At 30.1% G+C, this 12,214-nt stretch overlaps 1 protein-coding gene across 3 annotated transcripts; it reads left to right on the top strand.

Moving 5' to 3' along the window:
• Nucleotides 1-8,210: 8,210 nt before the first annotated feature.
• Nucleotides 8,211-12,037, top strand: LOC102585033 (cinnamoyl-CoA reductase 1-like). 3 transcript variants are annotated; one of them, XM_015304516.1, is made up of 6 exons: nucleotides 8,211-8,422; nucleotides 9,649-9,818; nucleotides 10,155-10,346; nucleotides 11,112-11,274; nucleotides 11,408-11,594; nucleotides 11,793-12,037. In XM_015304516.1, the coding sequence occupies exons 1-6, from the start codon at nucleotides 8,305-8,307 to the stop codon at nucleotides 11,872-11,874; spliced, it is 912 nt and encodes a 303-aa protein (XP_015160002.1). In that variant the 5' UTR covers nucleotides 8,211-8,304; the 3' UTR covers nucleotides 11,875-12,037. The 3 variants fall into 3 exon arrangements, with proteins under 3 accessions (XP_015160002.1, XP_015160001.1, XP_006365624.1); XM_015304515.1 differs by having other exon boundaries at nucleotides 11,747-12,037; XM_006365562.2 differs by having other exon boundaries at nucleotides 8,214-8,422; nucleotides 11,756-12,037.
• Nucleotides 12,038-12,214: the final 177 nt, after the last annotated feature.

The raw sequence follows: 12,214 nt of genomic DNA, 5'->3' as shown, positions 1-12,214 counted from the left end.
TTTTATATATTATGGTGATCGAAAATTAACCAAGTCTTTGTTGTGATGACCAAAATACAACAAGTTGGTCCTTGTTGTCCTGTTTGGAATGATTATTTCGATGTATGCATATCGCATCAAATTATTGGATAAGTCATATATTTGTTTTGAAAGCATTTCTTATTGGTTAAACCGAAAACCGAACCGTTAAAGACCTAAAACCGATAAACTGAAAACCGATAACAAATATCTTATTAGTTTGGTTATCGGTTTAGCATATTTAAAAACCGAAAACCGATAAATCGAACCGATAATACTTATAACCGAACCGACCGATACACACCCCTAGTTGTGAGTCAGAAAGTGACCATTTTCATGGATTATTAATTCTTGATTTGAAGAGAATTATCTTTTCTACCTAATGTCTAATTGGAATCATTTTATGAAGCTAAAGCATATCTATCCCTATGATATAGACTCATCAAAGGATTGGAGAACATATTTAGTGGAAATCCAAATATAGATCTTTAATTTGTTGACCTAGTAAAATACTATTTTTTTCCTCGATTGTACATAAATTTTAAGAAAGAAAGATTTTTTTTATTCAGGTTGACGATTTATCCCCCATCCCTAAATGCACCACTTTACTAAATGACAAACTTAAAAGGTGTATCAAGCCTATTGATTGGTAGTGCTGGGTGTAAAATACTGAAATTCGAATTTTCAAACCGAACTATTTTTTTTTTGGTAATTTTATATTCAATAATTCGGTATGGTATTAGGGAGCAAAATTTTAAAATTATGGTGTTCGGGTTTGGATTTGGTATGATACATTAGTGACATTGTGTATTCGGTATTTTTCGAATACCGAATTATTTAGTTAATAAATATCAATTTGTTTTTCTTGATGTCTTCTTACTTGTGGATTTTCTAATATATGTTCCTCCGCATAAAAAAAATAGAAATAGTTAAAGAAATAGTATTAACTTTGTAATACAATCGGCTACAATTTTAATATGATATTACTAAAAACCATACAAAGTCAAAATTTAATTTACCGATTATCAAATTACCAAACTAAAATTTAAAAATTTTACATTTGATATCCACTTTTAACTACTGACTAGTAAAATTATCCGCGCTTCGCGCTGAAATTTAATATCATGAAATTTATAAAATAATGCTTCAAAAAAACACTATATTATCTTACATACAAGATTATGTTGTAACAAACATCAATAATGTAAAGGAAAATGAAAATTATTACATCTTATCATTTATCCTTAATAACATAAGCATAAATTAATGACTGTAAAAGTACATACCAGGAACTGCAACATAAGCAATAGTGTCAGTGAGCCTCTCAACAGGAGCAAAGTACACAAATATTTAGTTGTAAAGAAGAAGAAGAAGAGGTTCAGAATTTTTGTAGTTTTAAAATGAGAGGAAATCCCTCTATTTATAGACAACAAAGGGTAGTGAGAACAAATGTTTATTGTGCCTTATCGGAAATATTACAACTATTTGGATAAGTTGCAACCCTTCGAAAAAGGTCACAACCTTTCATAAAATTCACAATTTTTCATAAAAGTCAAAACTCTTCATAAAAATCGCAACTCTTCATTAAAGTCGCAACTCTTCATAAATTTCGCAACTTTTCATGAAAGGAGAAGACTAGTTTTGTAAATAAATAAAATTAAAAGAGAATTCTGGTTTGGATGGCGCCACGTAGGCAGGCCTAAGGTTTTCTTTTATATATATATGATTATCGAATTACAAAACTCAAAATTTTTTTAACTGTTGAAACATTTAGACTGGTTTAATAATATTGTAGTATTTATTAATTATTTGACGGTAAGGATGAGAATTGTATGTTTGAATTGATTTTTTTAAATGACTATATCGTAAAAAGTATAATAAAACATTATTGTTCTATTTTTTTAATTATTTATTTTAATTAGGAGTGACAACGAATCAAATATAAATCGATCAAAAATGAGTTAAATAAAAATGGATAAAATCTCGACTCGACTCATATTTTAAATGAATTAAAATGAGTTACAAATGAATAATATGAGTAAATATAGATATTCATGTTATAATAAGGATCACGTTAAAAGCTTCAAAAGCAAAATCTCTTACCTCACTCTTCATTCCTCACACACAAAAAAAAATGTAGAACTTTTAAAAATTATTTTTATATCACCCCCACCCCTCTCCCGGCACCCAACCCCCCTGCATGTCCACCCTCCACCTAGAGCTGTTAATATGGACTGACTTGCCCTATCCGGACTAAGCCATACATGTTTTGAAATTTGACGGGTCATGCTGAGCTGACTTATTTTTCTTGTGGGCTAGAAAATGGTCAACCTAACCCACAAGTACGTGGGCTACATGTTGTGCCGAGCCAATCCACTTTTTAAAATAGTATATTTTTATATTTTTTAAATCAAATTATAATTAAAAAATATTATCATAGTTATCGACAAAACAATATTACATGTGTTAGTGTTACTATTTTTTTTTAAATCATTACACGTGATAGTGTTATTACTTGTTAATCAAATTCACAAATAAAATTATCTTTAGAATATTTATTAAGTTTGATTTCAAGTAAAAGTAAAAATAACTAAATAGAAATATTAACTTAATTTTTTTTTTAATGATCAAAATAAAACACAAAAAAAATGACATTATTTCATCCATAAAAAAGTGATAAATGAACTTCTTAGAAAAATTTCATAAAACTTATGGTGTATCTAATGCCAAAACATCATCTTCATTAAGCACATTTGAATCAACTTGTGGTAGGTTGTCTTAACATCTCCATTTTCATCAGTAGTTTATAAGAAAATGGAAAATACCAAGAGAAGATGACTACCGGTAAATAAGTTACGGTCTACATGGAGATTCCCTAGAAATTTTAGGGATTTTTATTTTAAGTATTGCATAACTACATATTTTATAAACATAATTTGTATTTAAATTTTAATATTTAAAATTTTATATAATTTTTGAGTTTGGAGTCTTGTTATTTTTAATACTCTATTTTAATTTTATTTCTTAATTGATTTTTATTTGGTCCACGGGCTGGTCCTACTCATATTATAAGCCCCACAAAATCTTAGCCCAGCCCTATTAAATCGCGAGTTAGGACAGACCGGCCCAACGTCCGTAGTCCATATTAACGGCTCTACCCTCACCCCTAACTCCAATGCCTCAAAAAATAATTTATTTTTTACTACCCTGAGCCCCCAACTCCACTCGGCCCCATCACTACCTCCCTCCCCCACTACCAGCCCCCACTCTCCAACCCCTAATTAAAAACAAATTATTTTCAGAGAAAAATTAGATTTTTTCCTTATCCCACCCTCTCTACCCCGATTACTACACCTCAAAAAAATATTAATATCACCCTTTTTTTTTTTTGGATGAATGCACTTTTCTTTAGCTATTTTATTCATTTAATTATCCACTTTTAAATGAATAATATGAGTCTGACTTACCTTTTATCTATTTTAAATGAGTTGAGTATCTAATTCTTTAAAATGAATAATTTAAATAGATACTCATATAAATTGCTTATTTTGTCACCCTTAATTTCGATGCATGTTTAGTTTTTTATCCAGTAAAATTATATATATAGGAATAATGTTTATTAACGGACAAGAATTATATAAAAGCCCATCAGTTATGAATGCTTTCATTGTTCCACCTTTCAAAATGTTACAAATAGCTTTTTAGTTCATTCAGACATATCAATAATGTTAGAAAATAAATTTACATTTTCAAAAATGAATTTGGTCCTCATTGTGTTATTAATTCTAGTAAGGACCAAATATATAAATCAATGAGAATAAGAATAATAAAGTAAAAGAAAACATAAGACTTCTTATTCCTCAGGAGTGATATACACGTTTGAGATATATTTAGATATGAATTATAATGCAGAAAAATCCTTTATTTATAGGGAAAAACTAACTTGATCTTCAACTAGAATTCCTTAGTTTTCTCCAGAGAAATCTCTGATATTCACCTTAATATAAATATGTTTACAACATCTTAACTATTTTTAATGAATAAATCCTTTATTATCCAAAAAAAAAAATCTTTGTTATTGTTCTTTATTACTTCATCCATTTCAAAATAAGTGAATTGTTCAGGGAATTAATGCATATCATTAAGGGAAAAAATAAGTTTAGGACATAAATTGAACATCACTTTCCACTTTTGCCCTTTTAGTTATCCTCAAACTATTCTTGAAAATATAAAATAATTTAAAGTAAAATTATCAATATGAACAATTAGCTCTTTCGAAATTATAACCTAAAAAATTATAAATAAAAGATAAAATAGAAGAAATTTTAACAACTCTCTTAAACATCTTACTATTTAATTACTTATTTTAAACTGTAAAAAAAGTCCAATATGATAACTACATAAGATAAAATAATCACTCCTTTATATCCCCAACTATAAAAGCCACTACCTAACTTTTTTGAAGCATTATTTTTTGAGAATTTTTTTAAAATAACAATATTTTAACATTTAATAGGACTCCTTAGCCACACTTTCAGTATTTATTAAAAATGTCAATATTTTAGTTTGTTATGGATTGATTTATGTATTTTTTTTTCTTTATTTAACTTAACATAATATAATTAAGAAATAACAAACTAGAGAAAATCAAGGGATGGAATATTTCAAATTAGGTTAACTTGCTGAAAATCTTCGTTACTTCCACTACAAAAGATTATGGGACCTAAAATAGGTGGTCTCTTCCTTCTTCCTAAAGGCCATTATTTGGCCTTGTCTTTCAAAACTAGTTATTGTTATGAAACTTTATAATAGTACCTTAGAGTTTTATCTATTAAATTTGATTTTTTAAAATTTACAAATTTGAACACCTATAGTTTTATCTGTTATTTGGCATGCTTTTCTCACAATGTATTTATTTTATTTATCAAAATTTTGTATCCTTTATTAAATCGTATTCATTCCAATATGCATACCATTTGTATTTGTATTCATTCTAGTTTTCATGATGTATTTTGTATAATGAAACTTGTATTTCTTTATTAGTTCGTATTCATTCCAATAGGTATGTCAAATGAATCTGAAGTTATTTAAGAAATATATTTGTATTCATGTATTTTTTTCACTGTGTATTTATTTTTCTCTTTAGAATCCTGTTTCCTTTCCTAAGTTGTATTCATTCCAATATGTATATTATTTGTATTTGTATTCATTCTAGTTTTTATATTGTATTTTGTATAAATGATATATAAAATACAAAAATAATATGATGGAAAAGTGAAAATAAAACTGAAAAGGAATAAATGAATAATTGTTGTAATCATTCTTAAATAAAATACATAACTAGTTGGTATACCTTAGGAATGAATATAAATTAGGAACAAATACAAGATTCAAAAACTATGCAGCGTGAGATTTTGAATAAATACAAATATTAATAGCATACATACTGGTTTGAATACAAATCGAGAAATGATACAAAATTCTGAAGAAAAAAAAAAAAAAACAAAACAAACTAATAGAAAGTTGTTCTTCCTATAAATAAAATACATAACTAGTTAGCATACCTTTAGGATGAATACAAATTAGAAACAAATACAAGATTCATGGACTATGCAACATGAGATTTTGAATGAATACAAATATTAATAGCATACATAATGGTTTGAATACAAATTAAGAAATAATACAAAATTCTAAAAAAAATTAAAAATATAAAACAAACTAATAGGAAATTGTTCTTCACCTTGGTCTTCATCATGTTTTTCGAAATCTTCTGCACCCAAATTTTATTTTATTTTTATTAATAGTGTCTTTACCCTGACATTTCTATCTTGAACCTGACATTGCTATCTTGAACTTGAACGCGGATAGAATCATGAAGAAATTTAGATCTCCTCTCTTGAGCCATTTTAACCGTAGAGCCTACATTTTTGGAGGAAAAATCCCCAAAAAGTTGATGATTATATATGATACCTCTGATAGTCCTCTTTGAATCAAACATTGGATTGCAATATTTGTGTTTTTCCCTTATCTAATTCCTAACTGAAAACGGGGAAATTGAAAAACACAAGAACACACAATAACCTAAATAGTTTCAGACGAAAACATAGAAAAATAGAATATAATTAAAAAAAAACACTTCATGACAATGTATTTATCTGTATCAAAGGTTAAAAATCTTTTGAAAATTATTGAAATTTCTTAGAAAAATAGAGGAATTGAGGTGAGGGAGTATGGATAAAAATCGTGAGAAAGAGGGAGAAAGGAGAGAATGTGGGTAAAAATTTGAGAGAGAAAAGTGGACAATAAAGTCTTTTTTTTTTCTTTTTCAAAAATAATGAAGTTAAATTTAGTCACAGGTGGGCCCAAGTTGAGAAATAAAAGGAAGATAAATGAATTATATTAGGATACACTTTATTTGTTAAAATATTGACATTTTGACAATTTTAACAATTATTTCAAACTATAGATATTTTTAATAATTATGTTAGGAATATTGACTAGTTAGTTAGTTTTCCCTTATTTTTTTTATCAAACTTTTTAGAGCTAAATTTGTCTTTGTAAAGACATTTTTTCAAGGAAAAGTTATTTCTATTTTATTTAGGCGGAATAACTTGAGAGATCCTTGTATTAACTTTGTTTGTCAGTTGAACCCTTATACTCACGACTTTGCCAATTGAACCCTTAAACTTACTAAAACGCAATATTTTAAACACATCTGACCATTGACCGAACTTATGTGGTACTAATATTGTTGAATTGGAAAAATACTTGATTGCACGCGCCTTAAAGTGATTGATTATATATTTTTTATATTAACAATCATTAAAAAAATAATTTAAAATCAACCAATCAGCCCCAATCCCCCTCGCCTGCAACTTTATTCTTCCTTCAGCCCCCTACCCCCACCCTCTCCTTCTTCCTTGAAACCACCCACCACCCCACCCTACCCAACCCCCTTCTTCTTCTTCTTCTTAACACCCACCCCCTATCCCTCACCCCACCCAACCAAATCTCTTATCTCAACCATTAGTTTCTTTAAATTTAAAATTCAAATTTCTTCTCTATGAATCTTGATTGATTTACACACTTTTAAAATTTGGGTTTTCAAATTTTGTTTGTGAAATATTGAAGTTTAGATAATTTTGAAATCTTGAAGAGTAATGGTGTATACTGGAAAGTTGATAAATTTCATGAAAAAGCTTGAAGAATAACAAATGAATTTTGTGAATTTATGAAATTAATTCAAAATTATGATGGAAAATTATTGGGGTTTGTGTTGGGAAGCTTTAGCTGTAAAAAATTTCATGTAAAATAGGAAGAATTAGACCAATTTGACATGAATTTAGTGCTCAATTATGAGCAAATATGAAACATGATATTGAAAATTTTAATGTGCAAATTTATTTTTTATTTTTAACATTTAATTTATTATGTGGCATTAAAAATGACATGAAATTCTACAAAATGATGTGAAATTTCATGTGTAAGCAGTTGTGTTACACTTACACACATAGAATAAGAAAGAGATTTAAAGTATTGCATTTTAAGTTCAATTGACAAAATCATGAATACAAGGGTCCAACTGACAAACGGAGCCAAATATAATAGTCATCCCGATCATTTTACCTTTCATTTATTATACATACCAAGCAAAATTGAAGTGTATACCATTTAATAAACTATAGTACGTAAGAGACCAAAATACCTAGTATTCGACATTAGGTTCCTTTTGTCAATCCTTTTAGCTGATACTTAAATTTATATAAAATTAAATAAATAGATACACATATTTTATGTGGTATCTTATATGATAATGTGAAGTCTATATGGTGTCTTATGTGTATTATGCCACATAGAATTTATGTGTATATATTTAATTTTATATAAGTTCAAGTGTTTATTTGTGTAAGTTAAAGTATTTAAATATGAAATGAGACCAAGTTAAAAGGTATATTGATGGAAAAATTACTTAAATATACAATTTATTTTATTAGTTCTTTAAAATTCCATACCATTTAAAAAAATCTCTACTTTACGTGATGTATCAGTCGGCTACATCATTTTACGCAATGTATCGATCGATTACATTACTTACTCAATGTACCTGTAATATACATCACTTTACGCTATGTATCAGTCAAATACACCACTTTATAATGTAGTGGAACGTACACAATGTGTCGGTCGGAGTAACATAAAACGGACGGAAAATATTTCCTTCCCTATAAATATAACTTTTGTCGGCTTTCACACCGCTCAGATAGATAGAGAGAGCTCACAAAAATGGCGACGAAAACAGTGTGTGTAAGTGTAACAGGAGCTTCAGGCTACATAGCTTCATGGCTAGTCAAATTTTTGCTTCAGCGTGGTTATACAGTCAAAGCCACTGTTCGCGATCCCAGTTTGTACTCTTATCCTTCTCTGTAAAAAAAAAAAAAGAGTTCATTTTCCCTTGAACAGAATTGTGAAAAATGAATTTCTGAAGTTATCTGATCATTTGTGATTTTTGTGTTTTCATCGCATATGAACATTTGAATGATTTGTTGTTCAATTTCTGTAATTTTAGTTTTTTTCAGATAAGCTAGGGCTAATTTTTTAATGTTTTTTTTTGAGAATGACTGGTTTGATAATTTTATATTTGTTTAATAATTGGATGTTAATTACAGTCAACAACAACGTACATACTAAGTGTAGTACGACAAGGTGGGGTCGGAGTGGGTAGAGTGTGGCGGATCTTAGCTCGTAGATGTAGAGAGGCTATTCCAGAAATAGCTATGTAATGTAGTAATTTACTTAGTGTTGAGTTAGACTAAGATGGCTTGTTTATGCCCTAAACGTGTAGATAAAGCGAAAGTGATTGTAAGCTAGTTTGACCCTGTTTATTCCAGAAATAGCTATGTAATGTAGTAATTTACTTAGTGTTGAGTTAGACTAAGATGGCTTGTTTATGCCCTAAACGTGTAGATAAAGCGAAAGTGATTGTAAACTAGTTTGACCCTGTTTATTGCTTTTAAATAGTGTTCTATTGATGTAATAATTTTTTTATTTATTTGAATCCACCTGCAGTTGATCATTTGTGATCTTTTTGTTTTTCATCGCATACACATATTTGAATGATTTGGTGTTCAATTTGTATAGTTTTAGTTCTTTTAGATAAACTAGGGATAATTTTTTTTTTTAAAAAAATTGAAGAGTACTACAAGTTTGAGAATATTGAAATTGTTGATATTTAATTTTTGCTTTCTGAGTTTGTTATAAATATTTTTATTTTACTGTTGAAATAGTTTTCTGAGAATGACTGGTTTAATAATAGTATTTGTTAATTGTTGGATGGTAAGAACAACAACACCATACTCGGTGTAATTGCACAATGTAGGGTTTGGGGAGGGTAGAATGTACAGTTGTACACAGACCTTACTCGTACCTTGTAGAAGTAGAGAGGCTTGACTTACAACCTGATGTAATAATTCTTTTAGTATTGAGTTAGCCTAAGATGGTTTGATTATGCCCTAAACGTGTAGATAAAGCGAAAGTGTTTGTAAGCTAGCTTGACTCTGTTTAAGTGCTTTTATATTGTGTTCTATTAATGTAATAATATATTTTTTTTTATTTGAAATCCACTTGCAGATGATAAAAAAAAGACAGATCACTTGACATCCCTTGATGGAGCTAAGGAGAGACTCCACTTGTTCAAAGCAAACCTACTGGAAGAAGGTTCCTTTGATGCTGTTGTTGAGGGGTGTGAAGGTGTATTTCATACAGCATCTCCTTGTTACCTTGAAGTCAAAGATCCACAGGTTCCTCACTCGGTTTTCTTGATTAATTTGGCTTTGACCTATGTTGCTGAGACTCTATAAAAATGTCCCCTGGTGCATGTTGGATACTTCAAAGCTAGTGTGTTTTGGAGGATCTGACATGGGTGCGACAACATTTTTGAAGAGTCTGAGCAACATAGGTTTTGATGTCTACCTTTGCAAGCTTATTCTTTTGGAAATTTATTAGTTAAATGTAAGAAAATCTTACCTACGAAACTGATGGTAGTCATCTTGGATCTGTTGGTCGTATTTATCTGTTCTAGTTTTTGGTTTTTCCATATGTTGATGTAATGTATTAGCCCTATTGTTAACATGCAGGCGGAGATGATTGATCCTGCACTGAAGGGGACACTTAATGTTCTTGAATCAGTTGCGAAGACACCATCTGTTAGAAGAGTGGTTTTGACATCATCTGTTGCAGCAGTTGTTTTCAATGGCAAGCCACGAACCCCTGAAGTGGTGGTTGATGAGACATGGTGGTCAGATCCTGACTTTTGCAGAGAATCACAGGTGCTTTACTTGACTTTTCGTTTTCCGTCTGCAGCACTGTTGTTTGCATAATCCCCTGAGCAATATAAAATAGAACTACTTGACAACTAGTGCTAATCTCTTTATTTCTTTTTCTTTGGATTGGATCTACACAATATTTTCGATATTTTCTTCGGGTTGCTAACTCAGCGGTAGAGTACTTGGCTTTCTAGTCCAGTGGTGAAGTGCATTGCTTCTCTAATAGAAGTTGGGGGTTTGACGCCAATTTGATATTTTCGTTTCGCAAACTTTTTAGTCTGATTAGAACTGAATGTTTCTGATTACAAAACTCACCAGGCATGATTTAGGATTGTATTTTTTCTTTTGTCTAAAATGGTTCAAATTCTCCAATATTATATAGAAGTATTTATGGCGGAGGGAAGTGATGGTAAAGCTCCACTGTCACAAACTGCCAGGTTTGAAATTTGAACACAGTTGAATTCAGTTCTAGTATCACCTGAATATTCCATTTCCTTTAACAATTAAACCATTTATTTGTTATGTAAAGTGGTTCCGTTTACATCGTACAAATTCTTGTCGAAACATTTAAATCAGAAATGCTCATTATAATCATCTTAACTGGCGCTCAATCATTTCTGTTTTAGATTTCACATATTTAAACTTTGTTCTACTATTTTCTGTCAAGTATCTTTATTCTCGTATCTTCTTTTGGGGGAGATCCTGGTGATAGCTCTTTTTGGGGGTTTTGGAGCTAATTATGGACTCCTCTTTTGTTGCTTTTACCAGCTCTGGTATGTGCTTTCAAAGACATTAGCTGAGGATGCTGCGTGGAAGTTTGTGAAAGAGAAAACTTTCGATATGGTTACAATAAACCCAGGGATGGTTATAGGCAGTTTGTTGCAACCAACACTTAATACAAGTGCTGCTGCCATCGTACAATTGCTAAATGGTATGCTTTATCTTAATGCAGCTGATTTGTCTTTGATCTCGTCATCTGAACTTAGTTGTTTTATTTTTGTCCTGTTCATGTTATTACAATATATTGGAATTCATTAGTAAAGTTTCATTTTGCTTTACTGCAGGTTCTGAAACTTACCCAAATTATACATTTGGTTGGGTTAATGTGAAAGATGTCGCCCTCGCGCATATTCTAGCATTTGAAAACCCTTCAGCTAATGGTAGATATTTAATGGTGGAGTCAGTTGCACACTTCTCTGAGATAGTAAAGATATTACGCGAGCTTTACCCTACAATGAAGCTTCCAGAAAAGTAAGTTTCTTCTACGTGTGTAATATCTTTGTGAAATGTGCATCTTTGATTTTGACGTGCCGTGTTTTTCAAGTACATAAAGTTGAGTGACTAGTAGCTGATTTCATATGGTTTACTTGAAATTCTTTTCTTGGCTCAAAGTTTTTGGTTAGACTCTCCAGGTGTGCTGATGATAAGCCATTTACGCCAATGTACCAGGTTAACGTCGAAAGAACCAAAAAATTGGGTATTGAATTCATTCCCCTGGCTGAAAGCGTCAAGGAAACTGCTGAATGCTTGAAAGAGAAGAAATTTTACTGAAATGCTTAGCCTTATTGTGAATGAATCTGCAAATTCTAGAGAACATGCTTATGTACCTTCATGTTTTACTAAAACCTTTTGTATTATGTCGTTTTTTGATCCGCAACTTTAATGGTGTCGTCAAGTGTAAACGTTTTGACACATATTATTTAGCAAAGGAATATATTCTTGCAAGAATTTAGAGTGGTTGAGCTGCAAAGTACTGAATGATATGTCTATCTTTTTTTGGTATAGGGGTTAAAAGTAAAATGAAATAGATGAAGCACAAATGATGCATTTATTTCTATAATTTTGGAACCAGCACAACCTAATAAAACGAT

This window comes from Solanum tuberosum, unplaced genomic scaffold (genome assembly GCF_000226075.1).
Source record: "Solanum tuberosum cultivar DM 1-3 516 R44 unplaced genomic scaffold, SolTub_3.0 scf00559, whole genome shotgun sequence".
Classification (NCBI taxonomy): Eukaryota; Viridiplantae; Streptophyta; class Magnoliopsida; order Solanales; family Solanaceae; genus Solanum; species Solanum tuberosum.
Note: the sequence above shows the minus strand (reverse complement) of the source record. Positions and strands in the feature narration are given on the sequence as shown.

What these genes read in the sequence shown, in the direction of transcription:
- LOC102585033 (XM_015304515.1), top strand. Translation starts at nt 8,305, where the DNA reads ATGGCGACGAAAACAGTGTGTGTAAGTGTAACAGGAGCTTCAGGCTAC. An exon ending in AGCCACTGTTCGCGATCCCA is followed by an intron (nt 8,423 to 9,648) that starts GTTTGTACTCTT and finishes ATCCACTTGCAG; the next exon opens with ATGATAAAAAAAAGACAGAT. An exon ending in TTGAAGTCAAAGATCCACAG is followed by an intron (nt 9,819 to 10,154) that starts GTTCCTCACTCG and finishes GTTAACATGCAG; the next exon opens with GCGGAGATGATTGATCCTGC.